A 23,188-nucleotide genomic window follows, 5' to 3' on the forward strand; every position below is an offset into this window, starting at 1 on the left:
TTTCAGCGATACACTTGAGTTGTCTTCCAGACATATCCATATCACAATTACCTGTTGCACCAGTTTCTGCATTTTACTTTTGGTAATGTTTGAAATTAAGTAAGACTTTTACCTTCATGTGTCAATTTGGATGTTTAGGCTATCATGTGGTTTTTGTGCATCCAATATGCCAGCTAATGAATATGAATAGGCATAAAAAAAACTGACCTTATACCAAAACTTGAGAGAATCAAGAAGCCCTGTCACTCTGTTTGCATGTAAATATATGACGTCGACACCAAAGAAGGTCTCGATTATCTGCCGAAACGGATACCATTGGGCCTAAAAGGCAGTACAGCGGTGAACATTATATGTGTTGAACACCAAAAATCAGCGATGGCACCAGGTGTTCGCAAAAAGGGTAAGCCTGCCTGGCCCTACCAGTAGGACCCGCCACTGACTCACTTGCGTAAAAAGGTAAACGTTCATTGCCACACGTATCTTGTTTTCACAGAAACAGCTCACCGGTTTTTAAATTTGGATTCTTGTCACCATTATCTCCTCAGTGCATCAATATTAAAGCCAAATTAATTCTCAGAAGGAATTGATTAAACAAGAATCATAACAATTGAAACGTTTTCTGTTGCTTGTGTTTTCTCATGTGGGAAGTGAATCAGCTGTTACCGAACAGTTTGAATCCAAGTTAAGTCCATCCTTAAGCCTCAATGACAACCTCCATATTCAAGATAATATCCTCTTCCATTAGTTAGAAATATTTGCAAGTAAGATGACAAATGATAAGTTCAATTGGATGATATTGCAAAGAGTTTAATAGCTTCAACCGATACAGGGAATATCTTCCTATGTAGTGGTCTGATCATATTCCTGCAGTCATCAAGTCAGCAATTTGGATTGACAAACAAAACATACCAAACCTTAAGAGTTAAGTTCATTATGAAAAATAACATTTTCCTTGTACCATGGGATATCGCATCGAGGAAAGTAACGTTTATATTTCCAAATATGTCCCATCGTGATGACCGCATTTATTACCGTAATTCTACGGGAAGCACTCATACAAGATTTTTTTTAAATGTTACTGCTTTTTTCGTTCGATATTGGTCCCGAGTCCAAGCGCCACTTCAAAAAGTGACAATCTATGCTGTTCCAAGTCTACCTCTGGCCTGCCTTGTCTGACGTGCACCCGATCGTTCAGTATACCTGCAAATTGTAATAAGTAGTATAGATGATGGGGGTTCTGCACCAACACAGCCTGGGCCGGACCTCGACCCTAACAATTCTTGCATGTGGGTCTTACGTTTAGCCGAACTATATGATGACGATCCATGGATCAAGATGTCATCCTATATCGAGGAAACGATCTATTCTTAATCTCCCACCATTGCTTTCGTTTTGGCATGGAATGCTTGGCATGCTTCTTGTCTCCTCTGGTCTATGAACTTTTCTTTCTCGTCTCCTCTAATTCCGTTGGACTTACGAGATTTGTTTTTCATTGTGTCAAATTTGATTTACGAATACTATCATGTTTTGTTGCCTTCTTTTGTAATTTACGGGAAATATATTTAATAGTTATTCCTGGTGAGGTGAGGTGAGGTGAAATGGGGTTTAACGTCGCGTCCAAGATTATTGCACTGATATAGCGACGTGTATGCATGTGTATGTGTGTGTGTGTAGCGCCATGCTTGTACTAGTCCGGACTGATGCCGATTTATAGTGCTAGCACACTGTGATACCATGCCGCAGTTTAACATGAATACCCCACTCAGACACAGTATACTGACTCCGAGCCGACCAGTCCTTGTTTTAGCCCCTTAATGCCGAGCGCCAGACAGGGTAACAACAAGTACCATCTTTTAACGTTTTTTGGTATGACGCGGCTGGGGATGGAACCCCGGACCTTCCGCTCTCTGGGCGGACCCTCTACCATTAGAACACGGAGACTCTGGCTCTACGTCCATGCCAAGTATGTTAGGTGCAGCAATTATTGTTGTTGATAAACCAACGCCAGCCACACCAAGCCCTATGCTGGCTGTTGTAAATATAGTGTCGCCTCCATTAAGAGTATTCACAGCTCTGCATTACTTTTTTAATATAATCCTATTCTAGAATCACACTCCTTCTCTATTTGATGTTATATTTCACTTATTTGATGTATTCGAAATCCATCAACACTATCCATATATTCAGATGCTTCATCAAGTGCAGGATATAAACCCGTAATGTATATTATAATATTATTAAAGAGTCTTTAATCGTCTGATTACCAATGTCGTGAGACTATACATCAACCTTTTTAGGTGTATATTATATGGCATAAATATCTTAGTGGGTGAAATGATCACATCAACTAGAATATTAACACCTTTAAGGCTTGAAAGAATGATTGCTGTTACTAGTTGTAAAAAAATAATACAATGTTGATGTTGATGTTTTTTTTAAGTCATTTAATTCTTAGACCCTGTAATATACCGAGGGCATCTTCTGATGCACCTCCCAACAAGACTTCAATAAAGTGTAGAGTATACAGGTTTGCGTAAAGTTGTTTAATACATCTTTGAATTCAGTAACCAAATTTAAAAGTATCTTTTAATGCTGGGCGACTCAATGACAGATGATCTTGGTCATCGACTGACACACTCTTTCGTTTTGAAGGAATATAAGCCCCATGTATAATTCCACAATTCATGATCTTAGTTAAACGATGTGCCTTGTCAGACGTCATCACATATGGTGGATCAATGATGGTATTCAGTAGCCATTCGAGTTTTGGTTCGATCTCGGTCCTTTTTCTTTCATAATTTAGAACAAGATCATATAAAGTGTTTTTATTGGGTCTGATAACCTTGATGTCTCTTAAATACCCCAGTTTTGGAGTAGCTGTGATATTAGGTTCTGTTAATAACTTATTTGGTTACATTATCTTGTACTTGTAAGGCATGTGACTTCCCTCGATACCGGCTTCATAAAATCCTTCTGTGTCTCCAAGATTGGAAAGTGCAGTTGTATTACATTGTCTAAGGTTATGCATTCTAGGACCTGCAGAATCAACCATTACTTATGATGTGGAGTGACATACTCAAATATCCTACATATACAGGTTCACGTTTACATCTCATACAGAAACTTTGAAATCTGTAATAATGCCCTGCCTTAAGTTCTTATACTGCAATGATGAGAAAGATGCTGTTATGCCACTTGAATTTTCGTCTTTAACTGGAATAGTCTTAGTAGAGTTGAAGGACTTTCGTTTTGTATGTTATGCGTTGTGCTTATCTGCTCAAGATGCATGCATAGTTCTCAGTATGGGACTATATCAGGTATCTTATATTCATTAGTTGTTGCATTGTTTTCTGTTCCTGTAAGACCAAGTGTTTATGCTTATCTTGACCACAGTTTCATAGAGTGTGATCCACTATTCAAAACAAGTTTTCAATTTGATTCATGAAGCGTGAGACTAGCACCAAAAGGCTTGGTCATCAAGTGACCACACACTGTAATATCCATCCGTTATGGTATGTTGTTCTCCATCTATTAATAACTTATAATTACCAGTACTTATATTGTGCCATTGTGGGTAATATGTTATATCACATAGGGCTACTTCAAGATTCCCTGAAGAGTTATGATAGCATGAAGAAGTTGAATAGACTGGCCATTTGTTATTCCCGGGAGTGTAACATACATAATATGTACACAAAGACACTATATTATAATTCCAATATGGGAGGTCTTAAAACCAAGCACAAGACGGGAATGTTTTTATCCTGAAAGAAGTATAGACGCAACTGACCTTACATACCCAACAATTTTAGTTGATTTCTCTGGTGCTCAGTTTCAAACTCATTTCCCTGATATCGTTCGAAATTACAGGTTCACAGCAACGAACATCAAAACAGTACATGATTGGTTCTCCAATCCAATGCACTTCTTGCAATACCAGCTAAACTTTGCTATGTGGTGTGCCACAACCATCTTCCCGAGGCAAGGGAGTTAACTGACCATAAAAGTCCAGTTTCCAACCTTGCCGAACTAGGCTGGTATTATGAAGTTACATTTTGGTTGGACTAACGAGTCTATGCATAATCCAATCAAAATCACGCAACGAAATCGAAATCCGGTTGGTATACTGTCAAGCAGATTTCGGTCGATTGCAGGATTTGCAAAGCATTTGCACCGCCAACTATTTGTCAACAGATATTTTCCAAACCTTTTCATGTTTTTAATCAAGGTGCTCGCGTAATTTGACTTCGCGATGTAAGACCCGTTTTATCACAATAAAGATCTTGATTATCGATCAGATCGTCTTGACTGGGCGCCGCCATTTTGTTTGAAACAAATGCAAATGATGGAATCCGATTGGTCCATTGGAGAGGCTTAGAAGGGACATAACTCGTAATAACCACTGGTGGCGCTACGATGGAGCCCAGGAATTCCAGACTAGTTCGGCAAGGGTGGAAACTGGACTTTAAAGTCAGTTAACTCTCTTGCCTCGGGAAGATGTGCCACAACAGTCTGTGGCGAATCTGTTTGTGACCATCCTGTCAAAATAAGTCTGTTTTTTTTTATTTCATAAATACTATCAAATTATGCGTGTCCTTGCAGAAATAAGTGCTCCATTACCATAGGATAAAGCATGGAATGTGTCAAATAATCCGTACAATCAATATGAATGTATTTTGGGGGAATTTGCTATTTCTACAAATGAAGATTAGATTCGGAATGGAGTTAACCATGGTCTAGGTATTCCATACAGTGGCATACACTCTGTTAAAGAGGTCGGCGTTGATGTAATGAAAAGAGGTCAGCTTCTACCTCGTTTTGCTCTAGCGATTATAGAGAAGAGTGATGCTCATATGAACTTTCAAGGTCCAAAATGTTGAGCAACCACAAGATAACAAAATTATTATTTTTAGATAAGTCAGAAGGTTTTACTCACCATAGCATTTAAGGAATTAATGACTCTGAATCAGAACTTATGTATGGGCTCTCATTGGAGCTCAGTCACAAACACGTTCAAACATCATTGGTGCGAGTTTCATGCACAAAAGCAGTTTACTGCGAACGTAGAGGATGATATTTCATCCCCCTTTGACCTACCCTCAGCTATCAGACGATATCAAGATGTACTACAGTATGCTGGTTCTAAAGAAGACCATGTTTTTGGAATAGGCCTGTACATGTCCCCGAGTAACATGCAACTTCAGATTGGGAAAGTGGTAGGTTATAATAATAAAGTTGTGGTTGCTACGGATAAACAAACATTAGGTTTCAATTCAGATCTTAACACTGTTTCAATAACACAACAACATGCACATGCTTTCATATTTATTCCCATGACGGCATACGAAGCATAGTGTTTGGGTTATTGTTAAAAAATACGCAAAAATGATGTTATTTCTACCAAAAGTGAGCGAGATAAAGTTAGAAAACTGTTAGAGGAAATGAATCACTCTAAACTCATATTAAAAACTGACCAACCAGCTGCTTAGCAAAATATAGCAACTGCTAAACAATCACAAGAAAAAGTACCCATATATACAAAATATACAATTTTGTATATTTGATATTTCCAAAATATACAATTTTGTATAGTTGGTATTTCCAAAACTATACAATTTTGTATATATGGATAGATTTTACCACTGCTTCATTGAATTTTTTAAACTTGTAAGATTGTTTCTTGTGGTTTGAAACTAATGTTACCGAACAGTATTTTTGCACGTGACAATAATACGTTAATACTATTTTATTATGGCAACTATATTTGGAGTGTTATGAAATAATTTTTATTTCTTTATGTTGACAGCATTTTACATAAGAAATAGAACATTTGTGCAGATTTTAGTAACAGATAATGTAAATAATACCGCTGTCTTAATTAGATCGCGGTTTGAAAAAGCACTGTTTGTATAACGAAAGGCTGCTGCTGTTGTAATTAGGTCGGAGTTAGAAAAGCACTGTTTGTTTAACGAAAGGCTGCCGCTGTATAAACTTAATTATAATTGGGGTTAGAAAAGCACTGTTTGTATAACGAAAGGCTGCCGCTGTCTTAACTTGGTCGGGGTTAGAAAAGCACTGTTTGTATGGGGAAAGGCTGCCGCTGTCTTAACTAAATCGGGGTTAGAAAAAACACTGTTTGTATAGCGAATGACAGACGCTGTCTTAAATAAATCAGGGTTAGAAAAGCACTGGTTGTATAACGAGAGGCTGTCGCTGTCTAAACTAGAATAATCACTAAACGGAATAGCAAGAGAGTAGCCTTTTAGCGATTGTCACGATCATTGCAAAATAATTGATAAAAAATCCATGAATTTAAAATTGTACAAGGAAACATATATAGGAAACACATCGTTGGAATAAATTCCTATTATATTACGTTCACGACATTAGTTCTGGAGTTTTCAAAGTAAAATTTAATATATATGTTTCTGTGATTTCATGTAATTGTGATTCTAAATATGAAATATTGGTTGATATTGTTTGTCAAACAGTTGTACACACCGTCCATTGTGATACTTCTACTTAAGGATGTTTGTTTAGTCAATTGGCATGCGTTCATTGTAAACAAGGATCATTAGTGTGAAAGGATTACTAAGTTTGTCATCCAGTATAATGCACTTCCACGATTAGCATAATTAGAACAGAGTTTGTAATGAGGTACATCCGGACTCCAGTTAATCAAGGCAGCTACATCAGTTGAGAGTGTGAGCAACTGGAGAAGAGGCGAGCAACTCAATGTGATTAATGAATTAGTGGAATTTTAATAAATAAACGAACGCCTGTCGCAAAAATGCATTCGAACATTGAACACGCACAATCGCAGATTTCTATGGTACATTTGAGGGTGAACGAAGCCGTGCAGGATGCCTAGCAGCGATTTGTCTTCAGAACACAAGGTGAGCTCAGGTGAGTTTATTAATGATGATATTTCTATTCATTCATAGATTTGGCGATCATGAGCGCTGACACTAAATGTGTTCGCAATAGAACATTTGGAAGACTAGACACATATTGATTCACTATATGACTACATCAAATCCAGTATTTATTTAATGCAACAGGTTTAAAGCATTCAAAATTGTGCATTATTATAAAATACAATGTGTGGCGCTTCGTCTCCCATGTAAATACATTAATTATTTGTTTTAAATATAATTTAATATTACTATGAGTTTTACATTATAACTAAAATTATGGAGTCTTGCATGTCGAGCCAACAAACTATTGTACATATGATTCACATTGGAATTTCTGTTTACTGTGTTTGCGGTGGGGTCGAGACAATTCCCCAAAGGGACAATTCCAAATACTACTGCGTAAAATATTAAAGCTGATTTGGAGAAAATTACCAAATGGATGAAAGTAAGTAAAATTGAATCCAGGGAAAACAGAAGCTTTCTATTTCACGTTAAATCAAAGTCTTCCCAAGTGCAAAACCTAATCTTAAAATGAAAGGAATTAATATTTATGACTTTGGGAATAATATTTCAGTCAGATTCTGATATTGACGAGTTAAAAAGGAAATTCCTATGATTAATTGCCTTAGAAGTCTTAGATACCTTCCACTGCCGTAAACCATACTCACTCACTCAGTTAAATAACTCCTTTCACACAAATCGTTAGAAGTTTTGAACAAGCATATTATGCCCATATTTGGGATAATTGTACCAAGAACAAGAATTAATCCTAGAATGTTTACACTAAGATTCATTCCGGACGCTGAAATATTGCCGATGAGACGTTAAATTTTAACTCACTCACTCAATACGGACTATACGGACTATTTGTGGGGCGATAAGGGGTACAGGCCACGAGAAAATATATAGAGAAACTAACACAGCCATTACACCTTTTTACAAGATGGAAAACATCTTTGCTGTTAGTAATTACATTTAAAGAAATCAAACCAATATACAGGCTATATGTTGTAGAACAGAATGCTTTGCCAAGTTATTCCTACCTGATACCATTAATAATTGGAATAGTCATCTGATATAGAGGATTATTAAACTTGGACAGTGTGACTTATATACAGTTAAGCCATGATACCAGATTTTGTCACATAATCCTTTATCGCCTCGGACTCGGTTGTAGTAATATAAACTTCCATCGGCTTAAAAGACAATATATTAAGAAACGATTCGCCTTTCTATTGTAAAGGCTAAGTGACTTTATATTCAGTGGTTTATGGAAAACAATTTGTCAATTTAGCTATTTTGAAATCGGTCCATGTACATCCTACGTTCGGGTGAATTTGCACTAATGTTATAACTTAAGAATTAATTCATATTTTAAGACACGTATTGAGTATTAAACAGTTAAATAGCTTTTCTTAGTAATTGAACACCTTTCCATCGACCGCACCAAACTGTTGACCAATCGTTTTTCATGTATTTTACGACAAATAAGATCAGAACACGTGTATAATTACAACATCCCCAGGATACCAATAACAACGAAATGTACAAATTAACAAACATGACGAACATTATCATTTCATGATAATGTAGGTGTCATGCATGTAATTATAGCTATATAAACACATGTTTAATTATTCAGTTTGTGTGAAGTCGGTCATAAATACAAGAAACAGTTGATTCTGAAATTCTTTAATCATGTACTTTTAAGTATATTTTCCCAATATTATGTTATCCCCAAAAGGGCAATTATATTCATGTTATATTTATCGGTCATTTTTTTAATACGAATTACGTAACATTTATGCTACTTTGATTTAATAAGACCAATGTTGTTGTTACAGATTCAGGGACCGACTAGGTTCCTTACATGTCATAAAAGTGTCGGGACATAATGTGGTGGCAATACATTCTCTAATTAACACCTGTTACAAAGGGACGGGCCATTTGGGTTTGTCCTCAGGGAATGTGTTATGCAATTTGTGTATTCACGAATTACATTCAATAAGTGATTTAGGTCGATGCATTTGTACTTCATATAAATAAATGAATTACATTATTTTCTTAATCGTGTGCGAAATACGCATAATGTCGGAAAGCGCAAGTTAATTCCCCAAATACTGACTTCGTTCCTAAATAAATCACAACCCTCACTTATAATTGTATCACTGTATCACTTTAAATTTTAATGATGTAAATCACGTATCTGTCACTTTTTCATGTAGAATACGTTAGTCACTCAACCAGTTCCACTATTATTTTCCCAAAAGATCAAAGATTAAAAACAGTTATCAAGATTTAATTTCCATATCGTTAGATATATTTAATCTTAACATTGATACATCTTCATGTATTATTCTGTATTGAATGACATTAGATATATGCTCCTATACCGCCGCTGGTGTCTTAATTTGCGAGAATTAAACATTTAGTTTGCATCCAACCATGCGCGTCCCGAATTATACAACGTCAAGCTTTCAGAGCTCAAAATAAGTTTTCCAAAGTAGAAATTAAGCAAAATGAATATTTATCAAGTTTCCTTTTGCTAGAACATATGCATGCTGTTATGGTTTTACAAAAAGAAAATTCTTCGTTCTCTCTGTTGTTAACAATATTAAAACAACAAGTACTATAAAATATAATACGGAAATATATTACATATCATTTACGCATCCGGCTGCTCACAAAACAATGCTATTAAACAATATTTGTGTCCCAGGGACTGAATACCAATTAGACCAAGCCAGCTCTACAGATACTGACTCTCTCAAAGACAGCAAGCTACATTATACAGTTAATTGAAAACTGTAATCTCAAACATATCTAATGCTTCTTCAACACTTTATCACATACTTAGCAGTTGAATATTCTGTAAAATTTAAATTAATCTTCTATTAGTTTACAGTGACGATTCTTGCAGGCTATATAATGCAGGCACGGCCCGTTATGTATCATTCAATCTTTATCTTTCTCACTTTCTTATAAAGGCATAATGATCGATAACCTCTTTTGAGCAGTGTGAAATGTTAATTTATTGTGAGTAAGGCTAATCCCTTTCTCCAGACATAAATTGATCACTCACTAACAACTGACAAGGGATTACTCCTCGTTAAGGCAATACTAAGTGATACAATATACCGCAGAATAATTAACTAATTAAGGGTTAAATGAGATTGTTTACTCAGAGTGTGATGTAATCCGTTTGATGTCGAATTACAAAGAGTGAATCTTCAAAAAGGGTAAGCATACCCAACACTACCGGTAGCACCTGGCATTCACAAATAGTGTTGTTCCAATACATCAAGCTATAATACTGACACGTTGCTTAAGGGTTATCGGAATAAATTTGAATTTGATTTTCACGTATTCTCCTCCATTGCTCATGAGCATATACATGGATATACATACATCTGCATTATAAATTTGAAATGCAATTGTAAATAAAGTTGTTGTTTTTCTTCAGAAGAGTCGTAACCGAGTCCTCGGGATACGCCATCGCAACGTTCCCGTCCAGAAGAAACAGAGGTACGAGGACGCATTAAAGATAGCTCAGTTGATGCCCTCCGAGGAAAGTAACTATGACGAAGACGGCATAAAGATTTTTTACAGTACGACCAAAGAACTGCGAGTCGACGGAACTGCAGATGGCAAAGAGGCTCGCAGATGAGACATACATTAAATAGCTGGACAGTACAGCAGCTTTCCCTAAAGCAAGACGTGTCCGTTCACCACCATCCAAAAACCCATTCCCTGACATAAAGAAGGATATGTCATGGGTCAATACCGAGTATGGAGTATGGTGTGGTGTGGTGTGGTGTGGTGTGGTGTGGTGTGGTGTAACGTAATATATGTGATATATGTGGGTGGGTTAGTGACTGAATTTGCGGATGTGTGTGTTCGTTGTACTTCTATGGGGGGTGAGGGGGGTGATGCGTATTTTGTCTCAAAAGCCAAAATGGTTGGTTGTTTAAATAGTGACACTTTAATAAACTATTCTTCTTCTTCTTTTTGTTCATTGTCAAGATGCTGTGTATTACTTCCAAGACTGCTGACATGTGTTATCATTTTTTATCTTCAAATATCACGATGTGCCCACTGATACCGTCATTATGTTGATTGCCTGATTGTTTAGAACTATCAGTTGCGATATGTTATATGATTGCTATGTTCACTTTCATTGGGACTGGATGCTTTCCACAATAGTGATAGTATCTCACTGTTAATTATTTTTTATCATTTGCATTTACATAAGTAAAAAAATATCAATTTAATCTGAATACGTCAATGTGTCAATTTCTTGTTCTAAAAAGTACAGGTATAAGTATTCATATTCGACTTCTTATCATTTGTATTTGTAAGAATTTTTTTTAATTTTCTTGCGCCTGTTGTACATTACATTTATGGTCGTAGTTTGTTGACTTTGCTAACAATATAAGACTGAGCCCCAAGAAATGTTTTGAACATTTGATTGCATTTTAAGCAATTTTGTGCCGTTTGGACAATATTCATACCAACAAATGTAACAGTGGCAAAAGTAAAAAAAAAAAAAGATGGCGGATGTAAAATTTCGGAGTTAAATCAGTACTTTTAAAAAATCGGGAATAGTTTCTGAGCACCCGGCCACCTGGGTTCCAGCCACTAATGCCTAAGTCCACTTTTGCCTACAGTTACTATTGCCTACAAACAAACAAAACAGTGTTGAATAATGCCTACACAATGAAAACAACATACCCATGCTAGGAATGAACTCTTTGAAATTTCTTTGAAATCATTAACTGCTGGTGTATATACTATAAGAACTAATGCAATGATGCAGAAATGATGCACTGATAGTAGGTGTCGCTGAAAATCACTGGTGCATGACTTTGTTTATTGTGGGCCGTAGGCATTAGTGGATGTAGGCATTAGTGGACGAGGACGCCACCTGGGAGCAATACTGCCACAAACGTGCAATGTCCCTTTCCCCATGTTGAAGCATATTGAGAAAAGCATACCTTTGTACTTATTATCTTTTGAAATACATAAAACATTAATACAACATATATCCCCGTGCTATGGGTTTTCGGACGCTGAATAAATATTCATAGTTTTTTCACATGAACAACTGTAAAACATCTCATTCACTTATAAAAGACAACTTTATCATAAAAAAGTCATTATTGGATTATTAACAATTTCTGTGTGACGCCTAAATCGTTTACCCGTCAATATCATTGCAAGGAGAGTATGTACTCCCGCTAACAGCGTGGAGTACTAATTAATCATTCCAGTAATGTTACACACCACTATATCAGTTTTTTGTAGCTTGCTGATACTATTTTGCACATATAAAACAATTATCCTCCTTTACAAACATATACAAAGAAACACAGTGCTCAACTTCAAACACTTCAATTTGCACATATATATAATAATTATACACAAATACATAACAATTATCTCCCTTTACCAATATATACAAAGAAAACAAATTTGGATATACCATATATACAAATTTGTATATTTTTGTATATGTCATATATACAAACTTGTATATTTTTGTATATATCATCATTCCAATCTTGTATATCCTTTGGAAATATCATCTTTCCAAAGCATATACAAGCTTGTATATATGGGTTTTTTTGCAGTGAATATATAACAAAATGTAGTAAATTGAACACTTTAAACTATTTGTATACACAATAATGTGGTCGGAAATACTCATAAACAGTTTATTATTTCCGGCTGTATTGGATATGTCATATTTTATTTTATTAGACTTAAATATCGGCTTGTGTATTACATTAAAAAGATGGAATGTGATGAACTTCTCGAACAACTGCTCCAAGTTGAGACAGAACCTATAGTAAAAAAATCTTTAGAACAACATAGAGGAAGACTTGCGGCTTTGGTAGCTTGTGGAAAATGCTCCCAATACTTGGAGGAAACTTATACCACTGAAAAAAATGATAACATGTCAGACGAAGAATTAAAAAAAAATATCCGCTCGTTACGAGTCTAAACTGGAAGCTGCCATGACTAAAACAAAAGCTTCGGCTATGGTACAACTATACACAGCTGTAGCTGGTATGTTTCTTCCTTTCCTGCCAGAAAATCGCCTGTATCTCACGAGAAAGACCCATTTATTGACCATGCTTTAAGTACAGTAAGCTTTGAGTTTTATGACAGATACGAAATGTTCTTAGCATCATTTACCGCCGCTATAATAACGGCTAAGTACTGTCAATTAAAACATAAGTCTCCACCTAAAAATAATGGAATTGGGAAAGTCACAAGTGAATGCGGAAACAGCACAAGATGTGAGAGTGACTAAGAACCCCCCAAAGGTAGCGGCAGGTTAAAAGGGTGCTTAAGCCAGAAAGACAAAACTACTACACAGCTAACACACTGAACACAGTACACAAGCTGAACGGATTAAAACTTGGGCTCCCAATGCACTAAAGTACTGTCGGAAATGCTGGAAAAATGCTTTTCATGCTTCATTTGATAAATACGAGTCATAGGGCTATGAAAATAGCATATACCAAAGTAACGCAAATTAACCTGATATAGCTTATCCTAACTGACACTGTGATTACCCTAAAAATGTACTTTTACAGGTAAAATGATGATAAACTGTATGATGAAACTATTCGTGTGTTGTCATGCATGTATGAGACGGCCTGTAACCTGAGGTAATTACCTGACACTGTCCCGAAGGTATGACCTCACATCGGCCTGTGCATTCTAACAGGTGCAAATGTCACCCGAGTTGGGGGTGGCCTCAAAATATTATTGTTATTGTACTTAATTGACATGTGCGTTGATGGGGTAGTAATTTAGGATATGTACTGGATTATATTTGCTTGGATAAATGGTGGAATAGTCAAAAGCTATGAAACGGGATGTGCACGGGAAGGTTGCAGTTTTAGAATCAAGAAGTATGATTTCTTGAGGTAGCATCTGTCTCCGCTGATGACGTATATGAATCTGTACTATCACCCAAAGGTATGATAACTGGTTCAACAAGGCTGATAGCTAGCAAAGACTGCGTTGATCCTCCCTTTGACATGTGTGAGTTTGACTGTTGTGTTATGTCTTGCCATGAACCCTGTACAGCCAGCCAAGATAGGCTCAACAGGGTTGAGCTCCCAATGCCAGACTGGAGTACGGAAGACAACGTGACCGTATTGTGTCGCCAGCACATATGTCTTGTACTTTACTGGTTTCATATTCAGCCGAATTTTCTCCATGGACTTTCCTTTCAGATGGTCTGATGTCAACAATGTCATATATTCCTGTATGGTCGCCTTCAGTCTGCTCATGGTTGGCACGACTGTGTCTGGTTCCCGGACGTTGTATTAACTTGCGTTATCCACGACTCTGACACTGACGTTGTTTAAAATGGGCAATAGCTGATGTTCCAACCACCTAATGAATATATCTCCTCCTACAATTTATTTATGGAAATCACCAATTTTCTTTTTCACCTCGAAAACAAGCACACATCCATCAATACGCCCCAGATCACAGTTTGCAGCGTGCAAAACAATATCACGATTACCTTTACCTGATGGTATATGGGTACTTTTTGTCCATCTGCCAATAGCCACATGTAGTCCGTGGAATGATTCATCATGGTAAATGATCTGGAAGCGCTGACTGTGATAGTTATGAATGGTGTGGAGATAATGTGACCTCATAGACAGGATGGAATATTTCCCCCTGAAAACTGCTCAGTCACCGGTGGTACTTTCTGCTCATAAAGCTTGTACACAATACACCTAGTCACCCTGTATCAAATATCCTTTTACGTTTCGGTTTTGGTTTTGGACACCCCATACCCCTACCTACTTATTAATTGTCCCCTCTATCTCTCTAAAGTGTAAAGTACTTTGTAAAGTGCATTTCCTAGTACAGACTCCATGTTGTGTACGGTTGCTATGGCTATGCAGGTGTAATGTAACATGTATCATGGGAGCAGTGTTGATACACACAGCGTGTATATCAAAATAATGCAAAGGCTTATGTCAGAGAGGTGAAAGCTTTGGCAAAACAGCATGGACTAAGTTGTTATTCTCGAATGAGAAAGACTGAATTGATTACCTTACTCGGTTTGGAATACAACAAACCCCAGACTGTTAGAGAACTTAAAGCTCAAGAATGAGGACAGCTGAATTGATTGCTTTACTGGATAAGTAACCAAACAGTTGTTGATAATAATTAACCAGTTGTTGATAATAATCACCCTACCGAGTTAACATTTGTACCCACAGATCATGCCGTTGGTAAATATCTAAGGGGTTGGAAGATGGATATTAATTCCAACATGGATGTTAATGATGTTAAACCCATCGTATCGAGCAACATTAATGAAGCGCTAGATGATTTAAATAGTATAAAATACCAGCTAACAGTTAAAATGTCATTAAATAAAATTAACGCAGATGACAGCGCTGAATATACCAAACCTGATTTCAGGTGCAACCAAGAAGTTTTAACTGAATCTAGAAACTTTTGTCAATGTGCAGTAACAAAAACAATTATTCTTTGATTTTGAGAGAATAAAGACGTTCAAGGTTTCTGACAATCACTATTGTAAGTGTGTTCTGTGTTGTGATTGGCTAATTTGGGTCACATGACCAAATGTCAAAGGGTGAAAATACGATTTGCATTCCCTGAAGCAAGCGACCGAATCACTGTGTAGGAAATAGAGATTACTACACGAGTGTCTGTCAGATACCAGCTTTCTAAATGAAAATGTCCACATATCCACGATTTGAAATTTGACCTTCAGCTTATTGGCCTTGGTTTGAAAGAGAATATAAATACTGATGATGTCTTTAACCTATTGTTGCTTTTGGCTAAATTCTTTATTTTTATATCTTGTGAACATTATGTTCACAACAGGTATATCACTGAAAGAAATATTTCTTTCACCAAAAGTTTAACCGTGAACTGGTTCATGTAGATATGTCAACTTCTCGAGTTCAGTGATCTTGATTGAATATGTAACATAGGTCTTGCTTACTTAAGTGAGTATGATTTTACGGCGCTTATAGGCTTCACACATTGTAATATATGAATGATATATATTGCCAAATGATAACCTTTGTTAAGCAAATATAACCATTTCAAAATGTCAACTTTCATGAAGCTGTGTCGTTTCATGTAATTTGATTGGAAATATTCAATGTGAACATATACCAATATGATAGTTCACATGGAGCATTTCTGTGTATGTTGTTGATATTTGGTTGTCATGGTCATACCTTCCCTTGAATGTTGACGGACCCCAAGAGGAACAGGATCAACAGCCAGATGTGGTGAGTCAACTGCAACATCATTGCCTAGGTGAACAAAAACACGACTTGAAACAACTTAATTGTTGTCAACTTAAAACACTAAAATCTGGATATAAAGGCGAACAACAAGTGCTTGGTTGCGTTTCTTCGACCATTTTAACACAGTCTTTCTCTGATATTTTTTTTAAATCATTCACATAATTACAAATGAAACAATTCCATGTCATAATAAGTTTTGTCTCTGAGTGTATTTAATTTCCGAACAAGATCTAGTAAGTTTCATTTGGAACAGGTGCGGTCGGGTAGCCCAGTGGTTAAAGCGTTCGCTCGTCACGCCGAAGACCCGACATGGGTACAATGTGTGAAGCCCATTTCTGGTGTCCCCCGCCGTGATATTGCTGGAATATTGCTAAAAGCGGCGTAAACCCCCACACACTCACTCACTCACTCACTCATTTGGAACATTTAGTGTAATATAGCGACATTTGGTTATCATGAATTAATTCAAATACTGGTCAATGAACTAATTCATCAAAAATTGTTATCAGAATGTGTGACACGTGCTGCTGGCCGGGGATCAGGTTGTACTAAACTTACCGTTTCGTCTCTGAGGGCGTTTGGGAACTTGATCAGCAGCCTTTCTTGTGTAGTGTGGTTTAGCTAGGGAACAAACAATTTATACAAGCGTAAAGGCCTCCTGTGCATCATGACTATTATGGGAAATAATAAATAAACGAAAACAAAAAAACGATTTCATAACAGAACAATATTTTGATGACCATGAAACCTGAATTCATTGTGACAGCCCGCCTGATGTTGCTGGAATATTGTTAAACCCGGCGTAAAACCATACTCACTCACTCTTCAAGACCGTGTCAACACAAGTTTTCTGTAAACGTCATCTTAGACAGAAAGTGGCGTGGGGTCAATTGTCGGTTCACATGTCAGTATAGGGTATGACCATCATTAGCAGTGACACAAGTTGATTGAGTTAGGCTCTGGACCAGACCTGGACCAAGACCTGTCGCAGCTGGATCAACGTTACCGCATGGTTTGGAAGTTATTTTACACATGCTCGATCAGACGAAACAGCAGGTCAAGGGAGTGTGGGCATGTTCTGTTGTCCAAATGAAACATGTGACCACGCGTGCAACGTGGGTGTGTGTATTGTCCTGCTGTAAAGTTATTTTACATCCGTGGGTCTGAAGATGCGGGAGGACTTGAGGACGGATAACTTCCTCACGGTACCGCACACCTGTGAAATTGCCATCAATGATGACAAAAGGAGTCCTGTGAAGTGCACTGATGCCTCCCAACACCAACGCCCCCAAACCAAATGCAGAATGTTGAAGCCCACACGTTAACACGTAACGTTTCACCAGACGTCGATAAACACACAGGCGTCCCTGACTACTGTCAAGATTAAACCTGGACTCATCTCTGAACCTCGGATTTTGTTTTGACCATGCCAGGCATGTATTCGATTATGTGGCAGCGTAATTAACCTCACAGCCCTTCTACTAAGCAGGCGTAATCTGTCAAAGTTGTCGTCTGAAACCGATTTTGCAGGTGAAACAGACGGATATGATTATCTTGCCGACGTGACGTTACTCGTGGACGTAGATACTCAGACACTGACGTTTCCAGTTTGTTGGTACCGGCCCCAGAGTGACTTTGTTTTGTTTCATATGGTGTTACGTCTATCAGTGGTTTGTGCAATTCCGGTTTTTAGCATTCCAATTTCACGCACCCGCTCATTTTAAGAGGTGCGTGATGTAACTTTTACGGGGTTTGGCAGTCAAAAAAGTTGCTTTTCACAATTAAAACACTTCAATTATTTAATTGTTTAAATTGACTCGTGGGTGTTTATGCGGGCATTGTCTGGGATGCACATGCAATTTCGGGGTCATTATGGTTAATCATGCGTGATTCTGCAACATCCATGGCCATTATATTTTAATGTGATATTTTATGGTGCACTGGTATTTTTTTCACCCAGTATATTATACAGTCAATATATAAAACGTCAGGAAAATATCGGAAACCCACAAAACATGACTTTTTTTTGTCTTTTCAGGATAATAGTCACATAAATGTATTTTGCGAAACACTTTTTCATTTCGAAACTAGAGTTTGTAAACATTTGGTTAAATACAACACATTGTCATCGTTTGAAATACTTTTCACTGAACAATTTCCTAATATTCTGTCATCACAATGTGTGGCACCAGCTGCTCACACGTGACCTGGATGCGCCAAACTTACTGAATCTTGGCTGTTGGTGCTCGGTATCAGAAGCGGAAGGAGGATCAACAGACAGGAAGGCTTCGTTTGTGCGATGTCGTCTATCTTTAACGAGGCGAAGAGACAAAATATACAAAAGTAAAATATAAACGACCTTAGTCCATGCTATGTCTCCTATACACGTAGATCAGACATCAAATGGGACTTGATCGAACTCACAGATAACGTCCCATAACTTTAAAGCACAAAACCTATCCATAATCATGAAAAATATCTTCTAAGAGCAAATCCTAAGCATGTGTTGTGAACCACTGTCAATTAGTCAAGAGAGCAAGTGAGCATACACTGTCCAACCGTTGGCGTCCATCACAAACACACGCAAAGACATGTGAAGTATTCACCTGAACAAACAGGGGAGCATATGGACAAGTCAAAATAGGGAATTTTGGACATCATTTCGGTTATTTGGGTGTCAAATTGTGACATCTCTTTCACAAGTCTGCCATGAGAGTGATTTACTTAGGCATTGAATGCTGTTGCAATAATGTAGCTACTTTAAAGAAAGAAACGTATGACACTGTGATCTTCTTAGAAAGAGCATGCTTAATTTCAGCTTAACATGTGTGAAATATAGACACCAAAGCTCGAGCTGCTGAAATATTGTAGCACGCACTGCTGGCCTGGTGTCAGGTTTGACTAAACTTACTCTTTCTTGGCTGTGGGTGTTTAGGAACAGGATCAATGGATATTGAGGCTTCACGCGTGCGATGTCGTATATCTTTAGATGGGAGAACAAACAATATATAAAACAGTCAAATTATATAACGTCATGAAAATACCAAAAGCACATATTCTCTAAGAGCAAGACTGTTTTGTCTTTTTGGGATAATGGTCATATAATATATTTTTTAAGGTGAAACAATTTTTCATTCCGAAACTCGAGATTATGAGTTTCAGTTGAAACATTGGGTTAAATACCATACTTTGCCAACAAGAAAAATTTGAAATACATTTCACTGAACTATTTCGTAACAATCTTTCGTCACCATGTATTGCATCCGAGACCTGAATGAGCCAAACTTACTTAATCTTTGCCGTGTCTGCTCGGTATCAGAATCGGAAGGAGGATCAATAGACCGGAAGGCATCTTTTGTGCGATGCCGTCTATCTTTAGCTAGGGGAAGAGACACAATATACAACAGTAAGATATAAACGACCTTAGTCCATGCTATGTCTCCTTTACACGCAGATCAGACATCAAATGGGACTTTATCGAACTCACAGATAACGTCCCATAACTTTAAAGCACAAAACCTATCCATAATCATGAAAAATATCTTCTAAGAGCAAATCATAAGCATGTGTTGTGAACCACTGTCAATTATTCAAAGGAGCAAGTGAGCATACACTGTCCAACCGTTGGCGTCCATCACAAACACACGCAAAGACATGTCAAGTATTCACCTGATCAAACAGGGGAGCATATGGACAAGTCAAAATAGGGAATTTTGGACATCATTTCGGTTATTTGGGTGTCAAATTGGGACATCTCTTTCACAAGTCTGCCATGAGAGTGATTTACTTAGGCATTGAATGCTGTTGCAATAATGTAGCTACTTTAAAGAAAGAAACGTATGGCACTGTGATCTTCGTAGAAAGAGCATGCTTAATTTCAGCTTAACATGTGTGAAATATAGACACCAAAGCTCGAGCTGCTGGAATATTGTGGCACGCACTGCTGGCCTGGTGTCAGGTTTGACTAAACTTACTCTTTCTTGGCTGTGGGTGTTTGGGAACAGGATCAATGGCTATTGAGGCTTCACGCGTGCGATGTCGTATATCTTTAGATGGGAGGACAAACAATATATAAAACAGTCAAATTATATAACGTCATGAAAATACCAAAAGCACATATTTTCTAAGAGCAAGACTGTTTTGTCTTTTTGGGATAATGGTCATATAATACATTTTTTATTGTGAAACAATTTTTCATTCCGAACTCGAGATTATGAGTTTCAGTTGGAACATTGGGTTAAATACCATACTTTGTCAACAACAAAACATTTGGAAAAACATTTCACTGAACTATTTCGTAACAATCTTTTGTCACCATGTGTGACATCCGTGACCTGAATGAGCCAAACGTACTTAATTTTGACACGCACTGCTGGCCTGGTGTCAGGTTTGACTAAACTTACTCTTTCTTGGCTGTTGGCGTTTGGGAACAGGATCAATGGCGATTGAGGCCTTAGGTGTGCGATGTCGTATATCTTTAGATGGGAGAACAAACAATTTTTTAAACTGTCAATTTATATAACGTCATGAAAAAAACAAAAGCACACTTTCTCTGAGAGCAAGACTGTTTTAAATAACATACTTCGTCAACAACAAAACATTTGAAAAACATTTCACTGAACTATTTCGTAACAATCTTTCGTCTCCATGTGTGACATCCGTGACCTGAATGAGCCAAACGTACTTAATATTGTGGCACGCACTGCTGGCCTGGTGTCAGGTTTGACTAAACTTACTCTTTCTTGGCTGTTGGCGTTTGGGAACAGGATCAATGGCGATTGAGGCCTTAGGTGTGCGATGTCGTATATCTTTAGATGGGAGAACAAACAATTTTTTAAACTGTCAATTTATATAACGTCATGAAAAAAACAAAAGCACACTTTCTCTGAGAGCAAGACTGTTTTAAATAACATACTTCGTCAACAACAAAACATTTGAAAAACATTTCACTGAACTATTTCGTAACAATCTTTCGTCTCCATGTGTGACATCCGTGACCTGAATGAGCCAAACGTACTTAATATTGTGGCACGCACTGCTGGCCTGGTGTCAGGTTTGACTAAACTTACTCTTTCTTGGCTGTGGGCGTTTGGGAACAGGACCAATGGCGATTGAGGCCTTAGGTGTGCGATGTCGTATATCTTTAGATGGGAGAACAAACAATTTTTTTAAACTGTCAATTTATATAACGTCATGAAAATACAAAAAGCACACTTTCTCTAAGAGCAAGACTGTTTTAAATACCATACTTTGTCAACAACAAAACATTTGAAAAACATTTCACTGAACTATTTCGTAACAATCTTTCGTCACCATGTGTGACATCCGAGACCTGAATGAGCCAAACGTACTTAATATTGTGGCACGCACTGCTGGCCTGGTGTCAGGTTTGACTAAACTTACTCTTTCTTGGCTGTGGGCGTTTGGGAACAGGATCAATGGCGATTGAGGCCTTAGGTGTGCGATGTCGTATATCTTTAGATGGGAGAGCAAACAATTTTTTTAAACTGTCAATTTATATAACGTCATGAAAATACCAAAAGCACACTTTCTCTAAGAGCAAGACTGTTTTGTGTTTTCAGGATAATTGTCATATAATGTATTTTCATTGCGAAACACTTTCTCATTCCGAAACTCGATATTATGAGTTCTCAGTTGGAACATTTGGTTAAGTACCACACTTTGCCAACAAGAAAACATTTGAAATACATTTCACTGAACTATTTCGTAACAATCTTTCGTCACCATGTATTGCATCCGAGACCTGAATGAGCCAAACTTACTTAATCTTTGCCGTGTCTGCTCGGTATCAGAATCGGAAGGAGGATCAATAGACAGGAAGGCATCTTTTGTGCGATGTCGTCTATCTTTAGCTAGGGGAAGAGACACTAAAACTGTAAAATATAAACGACCTCAGTCGAGGCTATATCTCCTATACATGCAGATCAGACATCAAATGGGACTTTATCGAACTCACAGATAACGTTCCATAAGTTTTAGGGACAAAACACTTTCCATAATCAAGAGAAATATCTTCTGAGAGCAAATCATAAGCATGTGTTGTGAACCACTATCAATTATTCAAGATAGCAGGTGACCTTACACTGCCCAACCGTTAGCGCCCATCACAAACACACGCAAAGACATGCCAAGTATTCACCTGAACAAACAGGGGAGCATATGGTCAAGTCAAAATAGGGAATTTGGACATCATTTCGGTTATTGGAGCGTCAGATTGGGATGTCTCAATGGGAGGCCTCACATGTGCCACGTCGCATATCTTTAGCTGGGAGAACAAACAATATATAGTGGATCGTGCTGTGAATCCTATCAGGATAACCGAATGAATATTTTGACATTTAGTGTGATCAAGATATTGTATTATATTTGATTTGACGAAATCACAGAAGACCTCACAGACTTTGGATTCAAACCTCCACCACGTGTCGATCACCATAAGAGAATGAGTTGAGGTGGTGAAATGGGGTTAATGTTGCGTCCAAGATTATTGCACTTATACAGCGACGTGCATGCACGTGTTTGTGTGTGTGTGGCTGCTTGTACTAGTCTGGACTGATGGATTTATAGTGCTAGCCCACTGAGATACCGGGCCGCAGTTTAACATAAATACCTCACTCAGTCACAGTAAACTGACTCCGAGCCGACCAGTCTTTGCATCAGGCCCTGCATCTCCACCCCTTGGGGTCCAAATTTCACTTTAGAGGTACAATCAAGCATTCAAAGCCTCAATGAAGCTTTCGAAACGTTTTATAATACACACGTGGAGGACATTACCAAATTTGACGCATCAGACACAAAAAGTGTGACCGATGCAATTCCCGAATACTGTATGTAATAACAGAAAATGTTGTTGGATACCTAAATATATAAAGGGATTCTTACGGTATACCTCTTGTGTGGAGTGACACAATGACATGTCAGTGT

At 37.5% G+C, this 23,188-nt stretch overlaps 1 protein-coding gene across 24 annotated transcripts in view; it reads right to left on the minus strand.

Moving 5' to 3' along the window:
• Positions 1-791: 791 nt before the first annotated feature.
• The window catches only part of LOC124150719 (G surface protein, allelic form 168-like), a 44,529-nt gene continuing 22,132 nt past the window's right edge, over positions 792-23,188 (minus strand). For 10 of the 24 annotated variants that reach the window (XM_048390293.1, XM_048390282.1, XM_048390292.1 and 7 more), the window contains 10 exons: positions 22,027-22,137; positions 21,647-21,718; positions 21,313-21,384; positions 20,980-21,051; positions 20,647-20,718; positions 20,218-20,289; positions 18,470-18,553; positions 16,802-16,864; positions 16,172-16,249; positions 792-1,200 (listed from right to left, as the gene is read on the minus strand). In XM_048390293.1, coding sequence (XP_048246250.1) covers positions 1,076-1,200; positions 16,172-16,249; positions 16,802-16,864; positions 18,470-18,553; positions 20,218-20,289; positions 20,647-20,718; positions 20,980-21,051; positions 21,313-21,384; positions 21,647-21,718; positions 22,027-22,137 — 821 coding nt within the window. In that variant the 3' untranslated portion in view covers positions 792-1,075. Of the gene's footprint in view, positions 1,201-16,168; positions 16,250-16,801; positions 16,865-18,469; positions 18,554-19,119; positions 19,227-19,532; positions 19,623-20,217; positions 20,290-20,646; positions 20,719-20,979; positions 21,052-21,312; positions 21,385-21,646; positions 21,719-22,026; positions 22,138-23,188 lie in introns of those variants that run through there. The other 14 variants (XM_048390275.1, XM_048390273.1, XM_048390276.1 and 11 more) reach the window with 14 other exon arrangements.

Source organism: Haliotis rufescens, unplaced genomic scaffold (assembly GCF_023055435.1).
Source record: "Haliotis rufescens isolate VD_foot unplaced genomic scaffold, xgHalRufe1.0.p SCAF_89, whole genome shotgun sequence".
Classification (NCBI taxonomy): Eukaryota; Metazoa; Mollusca; class Gastropoda; order Lepetellida; family Haliotidae; genus Haliotis; species Haliotis rufescens.